This window comes from Oncorhynchus keta, chromosome 15 (assembly GCF_023373465.1).
Source record: "Oncorhynchus keta strain PuntledgeMale-10-30-2019 chromosome 15, Oket_V2, whole genome shotgun sequence".
NCBI lineage: Eukaryota > Metazoa > Chordata > Actinopteri > Salmoniformes > Salmonidae > Oncorhynchus > Oncorhynchus keta.
In genome coordinates, this window is record NC_068435.1 from 6,504,834 (window position 1) to 6,522,482 (window position 17,649).

Below are 17,649 nucleotides of genomic sequence, written 5' to 3' on the forward strand. Positions count from 1 at the left end.
CTGACATCATTTCTCTGACATCATTTCTCTGATCATCATCATTCTCTGATCATTGTTCCATTCTCTGACCAGAGCACCACATCTGACACCATTGCTCTGACACCATTGCTCTGACACCATTGCTCTGACACCATTGCTCTGACACCATTGCTCTGACACCATTGCTCTGACACCATTGTACGTGCGATAGAACAACACCATATGTACTGTACGTTTTTTTTAGCAGACGGCCAGTGGCGCTGTTTCCTCGTCCGGCGCATTCCGTCTTTAAGGTCAAATGTTTGACTTAAGTCCGTATTAAGTCAACTTATCTTAGGTCTGAATGGTGCCCGTAGAGACCACTGTTAGCGTAATGTGTTATCACATACAATCGATTCCTCATCAAGTTACAAAATAAATATACTACATCTCTGCAGTTCCAACACAAACTAATATTCGGTGCAAATCAATACTTAATCAAAAACAATAATCATTTTATTTCCATAATGTAACGCTAATTGTGTATATTCATGTGTATTCTCCTGTTCATCTATATACAGTATAATCAGACAATATTCATTAATTGTGTTACAGTGGGAAAGAGAGATGGTTGCCGAGAGAGTCCACAGACAGAGTTTCGATGCTATCAGGAGAGCCATATAGGTTGCATCCAAAATGAAATCCTACTCCCTATATAGTGTGCTACTTTTGACCAGAGCCCTTTGGGACCTAGGGTGCCATTTGGGATGCAAGCCACAGAGAGCTAGACATCATAGACATTCATGCAGGACAGGACACCTGTTATCCTATGGACTTACAGAACAGACTGCACTGAATAAGGCTCCTATTGATACTGTTGCAATGGATACAAAAGCCAAGTTACCCAATCAGAGGCATGTTACCCAAGCCCAGCCAATCAGAGGCATGTTACCCAAGCCCACCCAATCAGAGGCATGTTACCCAGCCCAGCCAATTAGACGCATGTTACCCAAGCCCAGCCAATCAGAGCCATGTTACCCAAGCCCAACCAATCAGAGCCATGTTACCCAAGCCCAGCCAATCAGAGCCATGTTACCAAGCCCAGCCAATCAGAGGCATGTTACCCAAGCCCAGCCAATCAGAGCCATGTTACCTAAGCCCAGCCAATCAGAAGCATGTTACCTAAGCCCAGACAATCAGAGGCATGTTACCCAAGCCCAGCCAATCAGAGCCATGTTACCAAGCCCAGCCAATCAGAGCCATGTTACCTAAGCCCAGCCAATCAGAGGCATGTTACATAAGCCCAGCCAATCAGAGGCATGTTACCTAAGCCCAGCCAATCAGAGGCATGTTACCTAAGCCCAGCCAATCAGAGGCATGTTACCTAAGCCCAGCCAATCAGAGCCATGTTACCTAAGCCCAGACAATCAGAGGCATGTTACCTAAGCCCAGCCAATCAGAGCCATGTTACCTAAGCCCAGCCAATCAGAGGCATGTTACCTAAGCCCAGCCAATCAGAGGCATGTTACCCAAGCCCAGCCAATCAGAGCCATGTTACCAAGCCCAGACAATCTCTCAGAGTCCAGTGTAGAGTAGCTGAAAGGAAAGGGATAAAGTGAAAATAAAGGCTTGTGTCCAAAGAGAGGAAAATGAGGAAGACTGTCAGGGCATGATGTCATCGTTAGAGGGACAGATGATTTAAAATGGGGGTTGCTAGGTAGGACTACCAGAGAATATCATGACTCTGTCATGACATTGGGAGACAGTTCAGAGTTCGGAGGCCAACATCTTTAGTAATTCTTGCATTAGAAATTTGAAAGGGAAGCCAATAGATCCGAAGATGGATTGTCAAAAGAAGAGAGCAAAAAATACCATTTAGAGACCCAACAACAGAACTCCCACAATGACTGACGGAACACCGGAACACCAGGAATGTTAATCAGTGTTCCAGAGGTTCTTCCTCCTCAGGAATCGTCCTCTGTCTTGATGATGTGGAACAACGTGACGTTGAACAGAACCTGGTGTCCGTTGTTCCAGCCGTACAGAGCCCGGTCCCTGGCGTTGTAGTCCAACATGGACATGTGGAAGAACTGGTTATGGAAGGGGATGTCTGTGTACTCATAGCTGGAGGTCTTGGTGGAGTACGAGTAGTAAACCTTAGCGCCAGTCAGGTGAGAGTTGGTGATGTAGAGTGTTCCGCAGATCATAAAGGACTCCCCCGCGTTCCGTTTGGAATATTCCGTGTTCCAGGTTCCGAGGATCTGTAGCGTGTCGGGGTTGAGCTGGCTGATGACGATGTTTCCTGCGTTCTGATTGGTGGCGTAGACGGCCCACAGGCCCAGCTCGTCAGCCATGAGGTCTATGTCGGAGAAGCCTCCCCAGGTGTAAGGGTAGACGTTGTGGAAGCCGGCGTTCTCCAGGGCTCTCTGGGTTACCACGCGCCCCGTCTCGAAGCGGTAACACACCACGATGTTGCTCTGGACCTTGTTGTAGTACAGAGAGCCGTTGTACACCACGTGGTTGGTCCCGGCCCACTTGAACGGCAGGTTGTAGGTTCGAGACTCTGCCCCGGAAACAAAGTCTGCTATGGACTTGTACTCTTTGACGATCTTGTTGTTGGTGTAGCTATCCATGTACCAGACCTGGGTTAGAACACAAGTACAAGAGAACATTAGCAATTTAACGGTCCACTCTGTACGTACATTAGTCACAACATAGCACATAGGTCGTTCCACCAATCCTTTTGAAGTGTCCTGTAACTATTTTATACCGAATTTCAACATTCTGTCATAAAACGAACGTTAAACTTCATAAAACATGTTTTCCTATCTCAAGAGGTTAAAAAACAATGAATACTATAGTAAGAAGTCCACATTAAGTATCAAATAAAGTGACAGGGTTCATCTTGGATCAGCCATAAATTCCCTTGTGACAGGAGGAATGGAAGCGTGTTGTTTGCAACAGGGAGTGACAATTTGAATGCCAGCTTCACGTACATTTTTTTTTTACATCATTTACATTTCTAGTCTGTCTATCTATTAGTAACAGGGTTGACCTGTAATGCTCGTTCCACTCAGTTTTCCATCACAAAACACCAGACAAGGGACAAAAAGAGTGAAACCAGCACACCTGCTTTAAAGCTATTATTTGACTATTAGATGTTTCTTTTGAAAAAAATATTCTGTAAAGAAATAGTTTTACCATATTAAGAGGAGAATTCAGTTCACGTAAAAGTGTTGACCGTGAAATGAGGGACAGACGTTGTCAAAGAAACAAAATAACTAGGGGTTTTACAATGATGGTGCAAATGTAGGATAAATCTTGGGATTAAGTTTAGGATAAATCTTCGGATTAAATTTAGGATAAATCTTGGGATTAAGTTTAGGATAAATCTTGGGATTAAATTTAGGATAAATCTTGGGATTAAGTTTAGGATAAATCTTGGGATTAAGTTTAGGATACATCTTGGGATTAAGTTTAGGATAAATCTTGGGATTAAGTTTAGGATAAATCTTGGGATTAAGTTTAGGATAAATCTTGGGATTAAGTTTAGGATAAATTTTGGGATTAAGTTTAGATACATTTTGGGATTAAAATAATTCCTGGGATTAAGTTTGACACATTTTGGGATTAAGTTTGATAAACTTGGGATTAAGGGTCAAAATTAACTGGTTAAATTTTAGAAGTGACACAGGGTTGACGGAGGGTCAAAATACTGGATTTTGGCACTTTAGCCACCAGGGGGAGTGTCGTCGAGCCTGATTGAGGCTGGAGAGTAATCTAGGGGCCCATAAACTGCCAGGAGGTCAGCCCAAGGGAAAGGTTGGAAGAGGTGAGAGATTGCTACCGGATATACATCCTCACGGTCTGCTAGAACCAAGGGGCTCTGTGTTCTACCCCAAAAGAGACAGCATTCCCCGGGGGCCAGAAGGTGGTAACCCGAAAGAGGTCTCCTGGAGGAAACCGGTTTATTTTACTTTTTGGTTTAAATAAACACCCTTGAAACTGAGGTATCATACTTGTGTCTGTGTTTAGATAAAAAACCCTGGTCTGAGAAACCATCTGTCTTTCGGTCTCTGTTTGTCGGTCTGTCCTCCCTCCACTCACCCGGTTGTTTCTAGGGGAGGCCTGTGGATCAGTCATCCAAGCTCCAAACCGTGTACCAGAGGTCTTCACTGTCACAGGTCCAGTGATCTTCATCAGTTTACCACATGCTGTTCACACACACGTACACACACACACATACCACACAGATTAGATTTCCCCTGACTGTGTTAGTTCTTAACATCTCATTTCATGCCTCTGACCACTGGAACACTCCACCTGTTATCTAGTTAATATGTGACCTAGGGTGCATCCAAATGGAACGCTATTCCTTATTCCCATAGGGCTCTGGTCAAAACTAGTGCACTATATAGGGAATAGGGTGTCATTTGGGATGTACCCTAGGTCACACAGCTCCATCTCACTAATGAGCCTATCTGATACACTAAAGTACATCAAAAACGTAACATGGTGTGTTTCCCTTAATACATTTCCAGTACCAGGTAAGAAACTGCTTAGATTCGGATCAAAAAACGAGACACCTTTAAAGAGACCGTCACAGTTCACTCCAACATCAAAGTTGATCAGTTTTCAGACCTCCACATGTACAGTGGCTTGCAAAAGTGTTCACCCCCTTGCCATTTTTCCTATTTTGTTGCCTTACAACCTGGAATTAAAATAGATTTTTTGGGGGGGTTTATTTCATTTGATTTACACAACATGCCTACAACTTTGAATTTGAAAAATATTTACAAACAAGAAATAACATAAAAAAAAACTGAAAACTTGACCATGCATAATTATTCACCCCTCCAAAGTGAATACTTTGTAGAGCCACCTTTTGCAGCAATTACATCTGCAAGTCTCTTGGGGTATGTCTCTATAAGCTTGGCACATCTAGCCAATGGGATTTTTTTCCCATTCTTCAAGGCAAAACTGCTCCAGCTCCTTCAAGTTGGATGGGTTCCGCTGGTGTACAGCGATCTTTAAGTCCTACCACAGATTCTCAATTGGATTGAGGTCTGGGCCATTCCAAGACATTTAAATGTTTCCCCTTAAACCACTCGAGTGTTGCGTTCGCAGTGGGCTTAAGGTCATTGTCCTGCTGGAAGGTGAACCTCCGTACAAATCTCAAATCTCTAGAAGACTGGAACAGGTTTCCCACTTTTCCTTCAATTCTGACAGGTCTCCCAGTCCCTGCTGATGGAAAAACATCCCCACAGCATGATGCTGCCACCACCATGTAAACATGTAAAAACAAATAGAACGTAAGCAGAATCCGTGTGTATGAGGCAAGGTAGACCAACACAAGATGTGACTGGTCTGGGCCATATCTGAGCGGAATCCGTGTGGATGAGGCAAGGTAGACCAACACAAGATGTGACTGGTCTGGGCCATATCTGAGCGGAATCCGTGTGGATGAGGCAAGGTAGACCAACACAAGATGTGACTGGCCTGGGCCATATCTGAGCGGAATCCGTGTGGATGAGGCAAGGTAGACCAACACAAGATGTGACTGGTCTGGGCCATATCTGAGCGGAATCCGTGTGGATGAAGCAAGGTAGACCAACACAAGATGTGACTGGTCTGGGCCATATCTGAGCGGAATCCGTGTGTATGAGGCAAGGTAGACCAACACAAGATGTGACTGGTCTGGGCCATATCTGAGCGGAATCCGTGTGGATGAAGCAAGGTAGACCAACACAAGATGTGACTGGTCTGGGCCATATCTGAGCGGAATCCGTGTGGATGAGGCAAGGTAGACCAACACAAGATGTGACTGGCCTGGGCCATATCTCAAATCAAATCAAATGTATTTATAAAGCCCTTCGTACATCAGCTGATATCTCAAAGTGCTGTACAGAAACCCAGCCTAAAACCCCAAACAGCAAGCAATGCAGGTGTAGAAGCTGATCTTGTGAAGGCTACTGGAAACACACATACATAGACAACATCGACCTGAACTTGTGAAGACCTTTGGATAGGAACATTAGCTAATCAGTTATAGGCACCATTAGACCTGCAGTAGGAGTGTCCAATAGAATCTATGCCCCAATGTCTGAGCCAATAAGAGAATGGGAAACTAAGCAAGACAACCAGATTCATACAGTGGAGTGACGATGTTTATGTCAGGGTAAAACTGTATAAAAGCAGAGCACTAAGAATGGAGATTCAGTTCTTCCATTGGTATTGCTCGGCTTTGCTTCTTAATTGTAATGAAGTCTATTTGAATTCACATATTTACGCTCAAGTTCTGTTTTTTTTGTCCTATTTCTTGTTTGTTTCACAATGCAAAATATTTTGCATCTTCAAAGTTGTAGGCATGTTGTGTAAATCAAATGATCCCCCCCCCCCCAAAAAATCTATTTTAATTCCAGGTTGTAAGGCAACAAAATAGGAAAAATGCCAAGGGGGGTGAATACTTTTGCAAGTGTAACGCTCGTCCTCTTCTGACGAGGAGTAAGAGATATCGGACTAACTTGCAGGTGGTAAGTGTCCATTTTAATATGAAAAAACTGAACACTACAAAATACAAAATAACAAAGAGAAACAAACTAAACAGTCCCGTGTGGTAACAAACACTGACACAGAAAATAATCACCCACAACTCAAAGGTGAAACCAGGCTACCTAAATATGGTTCTCAATCAGGGACAACAATTGACAGCTGCCTCTGATTGAGAACCACACCAGGCCAAACACAGAAATCCCAAAACATAGAAAAAGGAACATAGACAACCCACCCAACTAACACCCTGACCATACTAAACAAAGACATAACAAAATAACTAAGGTCAGAACCTGACAGTACCCCCCCAAAGGTGCGGACTCCAGCCGTAAAACCTGAACCTATAGGGGAGGGTCTGGGTGGGTGTCTGTCCGCGGTGGCGGCTCTGGCACGGGACCCCACTCCACCATAGTCCTTCTCCGCCTCTTTAACCGCCTTTGTGGCCTCTTTAGGGCAGCGACCCTCACCGCCGACCTCGGACTGGGGACCCTAGCAATGGACGGGAGATTCCGGCAGCATCGGACGAACGGGAGATTCACTGGTGTGTCTGTCCGTGTAGCTCCGGAGTGAAGGGCAATTCCGGCAGCGCCGGAGTGACGGGCGATTCTGGCAGCTCCTGGCTGACGAGCGGCTCTGGCAGCTCAGGACAGACGAGCGGCTCTGGCAGCTCAGGACAGACGAGCGGCTCTGGCAGCTCAGGACAGACGGGCGACTCTGGCAGCTCAGGACAGACGAGCGGCTCTGGCAGCTCAGGACAGACGAGCGGCTCTGGCAGCTCAGGACAGACGGGCGACTCTGGCAGCTCAGGACAGACGGACAACGATTGACAGCTGCCTCTGATTGAGAACCATACCAGGCCAAACACAGAAATCCCAAAACATAGAAAAAGGAACATAGATAACCCACCCAACTCACGCCCTGACCATACTAAACAAAGACATAACAAAATAACTAAGGTCAGAACGTGACAGCAAGCCACTGTAGTAGCCTAAACCGATCGCTGTAACATTGAGCTTGGTAAATAGAATATGAATGACAGTCATCCAATATGCTATAATAGAAACCATGGTCAAAAGAAGAATCCTGATCGTCACTAACGTCACTAATCCTGAACACCACTGGTGTGTCTGTCCGTGTGTTTGCTTGTGACTCACTGAGTTTGCTCATGCAGTTGCGTAGCCTGCTCTCCAGATTCAGGACCCTCTGTTGTAGTTCCTCATAGTCATAGGTTCCTATCTCCTCCTGGATGGCTGTGAGCACCATGGACAGGTTCCTGATCTCCTGTTTAAACTGGGAGATGAGCTGGGCATCTGTCTTGTACTGTTCCAACACAGGGATCAGAGGCTGTAGGGCATCCATCTTACCCTTCAACTCCTATAGGGAGGGAAACACAGGGTTCAATTCCATTCAGTTCAACTCCTGTGGAAGGACAAACACAAGCCCAGCGGACAAAATGTTGCATGGAACATCAGTCATTATCATCCAGGTACATCAATCATTAGCTTCCCGGAACATCAGTCATTATCATCCAGGTACATCAGTCATTATCATCCCGGAACATCAGTCATTATCATCCAGGAACATCAGTCATTATCATCCAGGTACATCAGTCATGATCATCCAGGTACATCAGTCATTATCATCCCGGAACATCAGTCATGATCATCCAGGTACATCAGTCATTATCATCCCGGAACATCAGTCATTCATCTTTAGAATCCTGGAACATTCATCATTAGCATTCCGGAACATCAATCATTATCATACTGGAACATCAATCATTAGCTTCCCGGAACATCAATCATTAGCATCCCGGAACATCAATCATTAACATCCCGGAACAACAATCATTAGCTTCCCGGAACATCAATCATTAGCTTCCCGGAACATCAATCATTAGCTTCCCGGAACATCAATCATTAGCTTCCCGGAACAACAATCATTAGCTTCCCGGAACATCAATCATTAACATCCCGGAACAACAATCATTAGCTTCCCGGAACATCAATCATTAGCTTCCCGGAACATCAATCATTAGCTTCCCGGAACATCAATCATTAGCTTCCCGGAACATCAATCATTAGCATTAGCATTGTGTCAAAGGGTATTGTATGTCCCTGCAAATGTTCCTCTAATTTTCCTATCAAACAGACTTACCTGGAAGTTTCTGTTGACCTGTGTCTTCTTGTTGGTCTCTATCTGTCTGAACTTTGACCTTAGCTCTTTGAACTGGCCTTCCATCCTCATGATGTACTGGAAGTCTCTCTGAGTCCGCAGGTTCAGCACCTCGATTGACTGGGACATGTTCTGGACCTACAGGACAAGAGAAGAAGAAGAGACATTGACTTTGGCATTGGTTTTGACTACTGTTTTGGTTTTCTTTTGTCAATAAAAAAACAATTAAGGTTGATTTATGTTTAAAGGATAGGGACAACAGTGGTGGGTTTATTTTGAAGTGTATTTTTTTAAATTCTTTTAATTTTTTATAGCTCATCAGTTGGTGTGGAACGGGTCTGGACCAAGTTCAACCAACAGTTAATTACAATGCTTCCTCCATTGTGTTTGACTTCTACAAAAAATAACCAACAAACTCACCACTACATCAAACTAGAACTCTGAGCTACATTATCCACACTCCTCTGATTCCAATGATGGGATCCTGAAATGGCCTGGTTGAAACTGCCCTAAGGCATGTTTGTACATTAGTGTTAACATTACCACACTGGACCACAGTGAAGAGGATAGGGAAACCCCCTGGCCTGCTATACAGACAGAATACATTAAAGGCCCATATTTCATAGATTAATATCATAGATAGAGAGTAATGCTAGTGACGTTGGTTCATAGGGTGTGTGTGTGTGTGTGTGTGTATCTAGAACCTTCTCCAGTAGCTGACGGAGCTGTCCCTCCTTGGCGTCTCTGGAGCAGAGGTTCTGTTCAGGAGCCACCACTGTACAGATACACCTCCCCTCTGTATCCTGGGCCGAGCTGTACACCTGCCAGCCTTCCTTAGGCTTGACTGTCTACACACAAACAGACACACACACACACACACACACACACACACACACACACACACACACACACACACACACACACACACACACACACACACACACTGAGCTCATTACTCAGTAAAATGGTCTCTGATGGATATTCTTCAAGACAACAAATAACCAATCCAAGAGTCCCGTCATGTGGCCATCGGCTAACACACAGTATCTGTCTGGTTAACACACAGTATCTGTCTGGTTAACACACAGTATCTGTCTGGTTAACACACAGTATCTGTCTGGTTAACAGTATCTGTCTGGTTAACACACAGTATCTGTCTGGTTAACACACAGTATCTGTCTGGTTAACACACAGTATCTGTCTGGTTAACACACAGTATCTGTCTGGTTAACACACAGTATCTGTCTGGTTAACAGTATCTCTCTGGTTAACACACAGTATCTGTCTGGTTAACACACAGTATCTGTCTGGTTAACACACAGTATCTGTCTGGTTAACACACAGTATCTGTCTGGTTAACACACAGTATCTGTCTGGTTAACACACAGTATCTGTCTGGTTAACACACAGTATCTGTCTGGTTAAAAGTATCTGTCTGGTTAACACACAGTGTCTGTCTGGTTAACACACAGTATCTGTCTGGTTAACACACAGTATCTGTCTGGTTAACACACAGTATCTGTCTGGTTAACACACAGTATCTGTCTGGTTAACAGTATCTGTCTGGTTAACACACAGTATCTGTCTGGTTAACACACAGTATCTGTCTGGTTAACACACAGTATCTGTCTGGTTAACACACAGTATCTGTCTGGTTAACACACAGTATCTGTCTGGTTAACACACAGTATCTGTCTGGTTAACAGTATCTCTCTGGTTAACACACAGTATCTGTCTGGTTAACACACAGTATCTGTCTGGTTAACACACAGTATCTGTCTGGTTAACACACAGTATCTGTCTGGTTAACACACAGTATCTGTCTGGTTAACACACAGTATCTGTCTGGTTAACACACAGTATCTGTCTGGTTAACACACAGTATCTGTCTGGTTAAAAGTATCTGTCTGGTTAACACACAGTGTCTGTCTGGTTAACACACAGTATCTGTCTGGTTAACACACAGTATCTGTCTGGTTAACACACAGTATCTGTCTGGTTAACACACAGTATCTGTCTGGTTAACACACCGTATCTGTCTGGTTAAAAGTATCTGTCTGGTTAACACACAGTGTCTGTCTGGTTAACACACAGTATCTGTCTGGTTAACACACAGTATCTGTCTGGTTAACACACAGTATCTGTCTGGTTAACACACAGTATCTGTCTGGTTAACACACAGTATCTGTCTGGTTAACACACAGTATCTGTCTGGTTAACACACAGTATCTGTCTGGTTAACACACAGTATCTGTCTGGTTAAAAGTATCTGTCTGGTTAACACACAGTATCTGTCTGGTTAACACACAGTATCTGTCTGGTTAACACACAATATCTGTCTGGTTAACAGTATCTCTCTGGTTAACACACAGTATCTGTCTGGTTAACACACAGTATCTGTCTGGTTAACACACAGTATCTGTCTGGTTAACACACAGTATCTGTCTGGTTAACACACAGTATCTGTCTGGTTAACACACAGTATCTGTCTGGTTAACACACAGTATCTGTCTGGTTAACACACAGTATCTGTCTGGTTAACACACAGTATCTGTCTGGTTAACACACAGTATCTGTCTGGTTAACACACAGTATCTGTCTGGTTAACACACAGTATCTGTCTGGTTAAAAGTATCTGTCTGGTTAACAGTCTCTGTCTGGTTAACAGTCTCTGTCTGGTTAACACACAGTATCTGTCTGGTTAACACACAGTATCTGTCTGGTTAACACACAGTATCTGTCTGGTTAACACACAGTATCTGTCTGGTTAACACACAGTATCTGTCTGGTTAACACACAGTATCTGTCTGGTTAACACACAGTATCTGTCTGGTTAACACACAGTATCTGTCTGGTTAACACACAGTATCTGTCTGGTTAAAAGTATCTGTCTGGTTAACAGTCTCTGTCTGGTTAACAGTCTCTGTCTGGTTAACACACAGTATCTGTCTGGTTAACACACAGTATCTGTCTGGTTAACACACAGTATCTGTCTGGTTAACACACAGTATCTGTCTGGTTAACACACAGTATCTGTCTGGTTAACACACAGTATCTGTGTGGTTATGTCTATAATGATGTAAAGGTGATGTCTATACCCTAGGTGATGTCTATACCCTAGGTGATGTCTATACCCTAGGTGATGTCTATACCCTAGGTGATGTCTATACCCTAGGTGATGTCTATACCCTAGGTTATGTCTATAATGATGTAAAGGTGATGTCTATACCCTAGGTGATGTCTATACCCTAGGTGATGTCTATACCCTAGGTGATGTCTATACCCTAGGTTATGTCTATAATGATGTAAAGGTGATGTCTATACCCTAGGTGATGTCTATACCCTAGGTGATGTCTATACCCTAGGTGATGTCTATACCCTAGGTGATGTCTATACCCTAGGTGATGTCTATACCCTAGGTTATGTCTATAATGATGTAAAGGTGATGTCTATACCCTAGGTGATGTCTATACCTTAGGTGATGTCTATACCCTAGGTGATGTCTATACCCTAGGTGATGTCTATACCCTAGGTTATGTCTATAATGATGTAAAGGTGATGTCTATACCCTAGGTGATGTCTATACCCTAGGTGATGTCTATACCCTAGGTGATGTCTATACCCTAGGTGATGTCTATACCCTAGGTTATGTCTATAATGATGTAAAGGTGATGTCTATACCCTAGGTGATGTCTATACCCTAGGTGATGTCTATACCCTAGGTTATGTCTATAATGATGTAAAGGTGATGTCTATACCCTAGGTGATGTCTATACCCTAGGTGATGTCTATACCCTAGGTGATGTCTATACCCTAGGTGATGTCTATACCCTAGGTGATGTCTATACCCTAGGTGATGTCTATACCCTAGGTGATGTCTATACCCTAGGTGATGTCTATACCCTAGGTGATTTCTATGCCCTAGGTGATGTCTATACCCTAGGTGATGTCTATACCCTAGGTGATGTCTATACCCTAGGTGATGTCTATACCCTAGGTGATGTCTATGCCCTAGGTGATGTCTATACCCTAGGTGATGTCTATACCCTAGGTGATGTCTATGCCCTAGGTGATGTCTATACCCTAGGTGATGTCTATACCCTAGGTGATGTCTATACCCTAGGTGATGTCTATACCCTAGGTGATGTCTATACCCTAGGTGATGTCTATACCCTAGGTGATGTCTATACCCTAGGTGATGTCTATACCCTAGGTGATGTCTATACCCTAGGTGATGTCTATACCCTAGGTGATGTCTATACCCTAGGTGATGTCTATACCCTAGGTGATGTCTATACCCTAGGTGATGTCTATACCCTAGGTGATGTCTATACCTAGGTGATGGCTATACCCTAGGTGATGTCTATACCCTAGGTGATGTCTATACCCTAGGTGATGGCTATACCTAGGTGATGTCTATACCTAGGTGATGTCTATACCCTAGGTGATGTCTATACCTAGGTGATGTCTATGCCCTAGGTGATGTCTATACCCTAGGTGATGTCTATACCTAGGTTATGTCTATACCCTAGGTGATGTCTATACCCTAGGTGATGTCTATACCCTAGGTGATGTCTATAACCTAGGTGATGTCTATACCTAGGTGATGTCTATACCCTAGGTGATGTCTATACCCTAGGTGATGTCTATACCCTAGGTGATGTCTATACCCTAGGTGATGTCTATACCTAGGTGATGTCTATACCTAGGTGATGTCTATACCCTAGGTGATGTCTATACCCTAGGTGATGTCTATACCCTAGGTGATGTCTATACCCTAGGTGATGTCTATACCCTAGGTGATGTCTATACCCTAGGTGATGTCTATACCCTAGGTGATGTCTATACCCTAGGTGATGTCTATACCCTAGGTGATGTCTATACCCTAGGTGATGTCTATACCTAGGTGATGTCTATACCCTAGGTGATGTCTATACCCTAGGTGATGTCTATACCCTAGGTGATGTCTATACCCTAGGTGATGTCTATACCCTAGGTGATGTCTATACCCTAGGTGATGTCTATACCCTAGGTGATGTCTATACCCTAGGTGATGTCTATACCCTAGGTGATGTCTATACCTAGGTGATGTCTATACCCTAGGTGATGTCTATACCCTAGGTGATGTCTATACCTAGGTGATGTCTATACCCTAGGTGATGTCTATACCCTAGGTGATGTCTATACCCTAGGTGATGTCTATAACCTAGGTGATGTCTATACCCTAGGTGATGTCTATACCTAGGTGATGTCTATACCCTAGGTGATGTCTATACCCTAGGTGATGTCTATACCCTAGGTGATGTCTATACCCTAGGTGATGTCTATACCCTAGGTGATGTCTATACCCTAGGTGATGTCTATACCCTAGGTGATGTCTATACCCTAGGTGATGTCTATACCCTAGGTGATGTCTATACCCTAGGTGATGTCTATACCCTAGGTGATGTCTATACCCTAGGTGATGTCTATGCCCTAGGTGATGTCTATACCCTAGGTGATGTCTATACCCTAGGTGATGTCTATACCCTAGGTGATGTCTATACCCTAGGTGATGTCTATACCCTAGGTGATGTCTATACCCTAGGTGATGTCTATGCCCTAGGTGATGTCTATACCCTAGGTGATGTCTATGCCCTAGGTGATGTCTATACCCTAGGTAAATCAATAGCCATGGCCATTTATGTTGACATTCGATGGTGTGCTGGACCGGCGGCCATCTTTGTGGTAGTAATAAGATGTTATAATTTCAATTCAATTTAAATTGCAGTGGTCTGAAGGTTTGGGTCCATTTGATGGAACCATGATTGAAATGTTAAATCCCATCCGGGGATTTAAGAGCACGTTGTGTTTCAACCGATGACGCGCACTACAAAGTAGGGTGTGATCCTCAACATATAGACATGTTTTTTTTTTAATAATCTAAATGTATATTTAAAGGTTCATTGCAGCTGTTTTTTTTATCACAATATCAAATCCTTTCTGGGTAACAATTAAGTACCTTACTGTGATTAAATGTATAAATAGATATTCATTTAAATGGTCAAAAATAAACTAAAAATGGTTTCTTCGCAAAGAGCAATTTTCTTAAACAATAATTTTTGCTAGTACTGTCTGGGAGTGGACTGAGTGGGGAGGGTACAACTGAAAACTAGCTGTTATTGGGAAGAGAGGTTTGGAACTCTCCTTTCTTATTGGTCTAATAATGTATTTGTCACCTGGTGATGTCACTAGGCAAGCCAAAACTCCAGCTATCTACACTTGAAGTAATCATGGTAGAATTACCGACCAGGGGGCCCCCCATTGATTTTGTTAGTCACTTTCACTCAGATATCATATTAAAGACAGCAGACATTTCTCTCTACCCTACGGCAAAATATGTAGAATTGCACGAAATTAGCTCTAAATCGTATACTTTAAAAAAAATCTCTATACTATCAAGAAAGGGGAAGGGAGTGTGCTAAAATGTTTTGCTCTCAAGGTGGGGAGGTGCCTCCCAACAAAATGTTGCTTCAGGCCCCGAAAAGGCCTGCTCTTCCTCCATGTGTGGGCATGGATGTGGGTACACAGACCCGCAAGCCACTATGGTCCCTCATGACAAGTTCAGATTGTTTTGTAGCCCCCCATGCCCAGTAAAGTTGCCCATCGCTGTCTTAGATAGTCTCTCTATTTAGAACCAATAGGAAATTGGTCAGTGTAATTGTGTTGTATCATGATTGAACCCAACATTAAAAAATAGTTACTTCTCTGGCAACTTCCAAGAATCAATATCAGAATACAGTCATATACAGTGATGTTGGCAAAGGGAGAGAGAGAGAGAGAGGGGAAGAGGGAGAGGAGAGAGGAGAGAGAGAGAGAGAGAGAGAGAGGGAGAGCAGAGAGGAGAGAGAGAGACAGAGAAATAGAGGGGAGAGAGAGAGAGAGAGAGAGAGAGAGAGAGAGGAGAGGGAGAGCAGAGAGGAGAGAGAGAGAGACAGAGAAGGAGAGAGAGAGAGAGAGAGAGAGAGGAGAGGGAGAGAGAGAGAGAGAGAGAGAGAGAGGGGAGAGAGAGAAATAGAGGGGAGAGAGAGGGAGAGCAGAGAGAGAAGAGAGAGAGAGAGAGAGAGAAAGAGAAATAGAGGGGGGAGAGAGAGAGGGAGAGCAGAGAGAGAGAAGAGAGAGAGAGAGAGAGAGAGAGAGAGAGAGAGAGACAGAGGGGAGGAGGCAGAGAGAGAGAGGGGGAGGGAGAGTGATAAAGACGGAGGTGTGGTGGAGACTGAACAATCTGTCTGACAGCAATAACAAGGCAAATGCAGCTGTCTGTTTCTCTTTGTCTTAACAGTCATTAATCAGTTCAATTTAAACAATATATATAATATATTTATTAAGGGTGTTCTGCCAAATTTGCCCTTAAATATATAAAGAAAAATGTATTCAAAACACACCACGCAACAGTTCAGAGGGAAAAGCATTACAATACTGTAAAAACCACTGAACGGCTGACAGACGTTTCAAACAATGAAAACAGAGAAAGCTTGTATTTGTGTTCTCAACATCGTTCCCATTTCAATACGAACTTCAAATCCACAACATCATATCAGTCTATCTGTCTAAAAGTATAATAATGCAGTTTTTTTTTTTTTTCCAAAATCTAAAATCATAGTCTAACTCCTCACGTCTTGCCGATGAAAAGGGCAGTCAGTGGAAACTCAACTCACCACAGAAGGGTAATAGTCGCCGAACAGCAGTAGAAACAGCAGCGGGTTCAGCACCACGGACAGCGCTCGCATTTTTGCCCACGGACGGGTTTTGTCTCGGTTCTGTTTCAAGCACGTCGCTCAGTCAGCGTGGAAGATGACTGGTTATGGCTCTTTGACGGCTCCAGAGAAAGAGGGAAGGTAGATCAATGCCAGCAGACTAGTCATCACATTTACCACTGCTTCGAACGCGCTACGCAGGCAGCGCGAGAGACAACACCAGCCGCTCGTGACTGAGTACGAGGTGGAAAAGTTTGTGGTAGCAGAAGGGGTGGTGAAACATCAGCGATGTACAGGGAAAGTGGATGTGAAGATTTATTATTGTGATCAATAAAGGCACAATTGTGAATTTGTGATAAATATCCTACACTGGAGAGAGAGAGACAGACAGAGAGACAGACACAGAGAGAGAGAGAGAGACAGACACAGAGAGAGAGGCAGACAGAGAGACAGACACACAGAGAGAGAGAGAGAGAGAGAGAGAGAGAGAGAGAGCTAAACATGTAAATATCTGCATAAACAATGTAATGTTAACATGTTTCCCATGGCAATAAATCCCTTAAATTGAATGTAGAGAGAGATATTTAAATACATGCATATAAGATATTCTAAGTTATTATACTTAAGTAATCACTTACATTTTGTTAAATATTGGAAAATACAACATTTCCCTGAATGAATTAGCTTAACCCTCAAGTTGTCCATAAAGCCTTTACATTTTTTTTTTTTTTTAAATTAAATAGTTGGTGGAAGTATAATTGTCTATTCTAAACACTAAGGCTAAAGTAGTCAATGTACATTTTTTCCAGAGAAAAGTGATATATTCTTTGTTATCTAGAAGTGTGACCTGTCAGATTGAATGAGAGTCTCGTGTTCTACGACAGAATGGAATCTTTCTTTGAATTGCACTGAATTAAAATCTACTTCCTGTCACTCAAACTCAAATTCTAATTATACTGTACTTCCTGTGGGGTGTGGCCAATTCATTTCGATTTTCAACTCATGAGTTAAATGGGAGTGATTTCCAACATTCTGAATTGAGCCCTAGTCTATAATGATGTAAAGGTGATGTCTATACCCTAGGTGATGGCTATACCCTAGGTGATGTCTATACCCTAGGTGATGTCTATACCCTAGGTGATGTCTATACCCTAGGTGATGTCTATACCCTAGGTGATGTCTATACCCTAGGTGATGTCTATACCCTAGGTGATGTCTATACCCTAGG

General features: G+C 43.3%; 1 protein-coding gene across 1 annotated transcript; it reads right to left on the bottom strand.

The window, feature by feature from the left end:
- Positions 1 to 452: 452 nt before the first annotated feature.
- Positions 453 to 16,839, bottom strand: LOC118380021 (noelin-3-like). Its single transcript, XM_052464282.1, has 7 exons — positions 16,383 to 16,839; positions 9,390 to 9,533; positions 8,668 to 8,823; positions 7,665 to 7,884; positions 4,066 to 4,172; positions 1,401 to 2,600; positions 453 to 1,140 (listed from the first exon to the last, which is right to left on the bottom strand). Exons 1-6 carry the CDS (start codon positions 16,452 to 16,454, stop codon positions 1,923 to 1,925), a joined length of 1,377 nt encoding a protein of 458 aa, XP_052320242.1. The 5' UTR covers positions 16,455 to 16,839; the 3' UTR covers positions 453 to 1,140; positions 1,401 to 1,922.
- Between the last annotated feature and the right edge of the window lie 810 nt (positions 16,840 to 17,649).

What these genes read in the sequence shown, in the direction of transcription:
- LOC118380021 (XM_052464282.1), bottom strand. Translation starts at nt 16,454, where the DNA reads ATGCGAGCGCTGTCCGTGGTGCTGAACCCGCTGCTGTTTCTACTGCTG. An exon ending in AGGTCAACAGAAACTTCCAG is followed by an intron (nt 7,885 to 8,667) that starts GTAAGTCTGTTT and finishes CCCTCCCTATAG; the next exon opens with GAGTTGAAGGGTAAGATGGA. An exon ending in CAACTGCATGAGCAAACTCA is followed by an intron (nt 4,173 to 7,664) that starts GTGAGTCACAAG and finishes GTGTGTGAACAG; the next exon opens with CATGTGGTAAACTGATGAAG.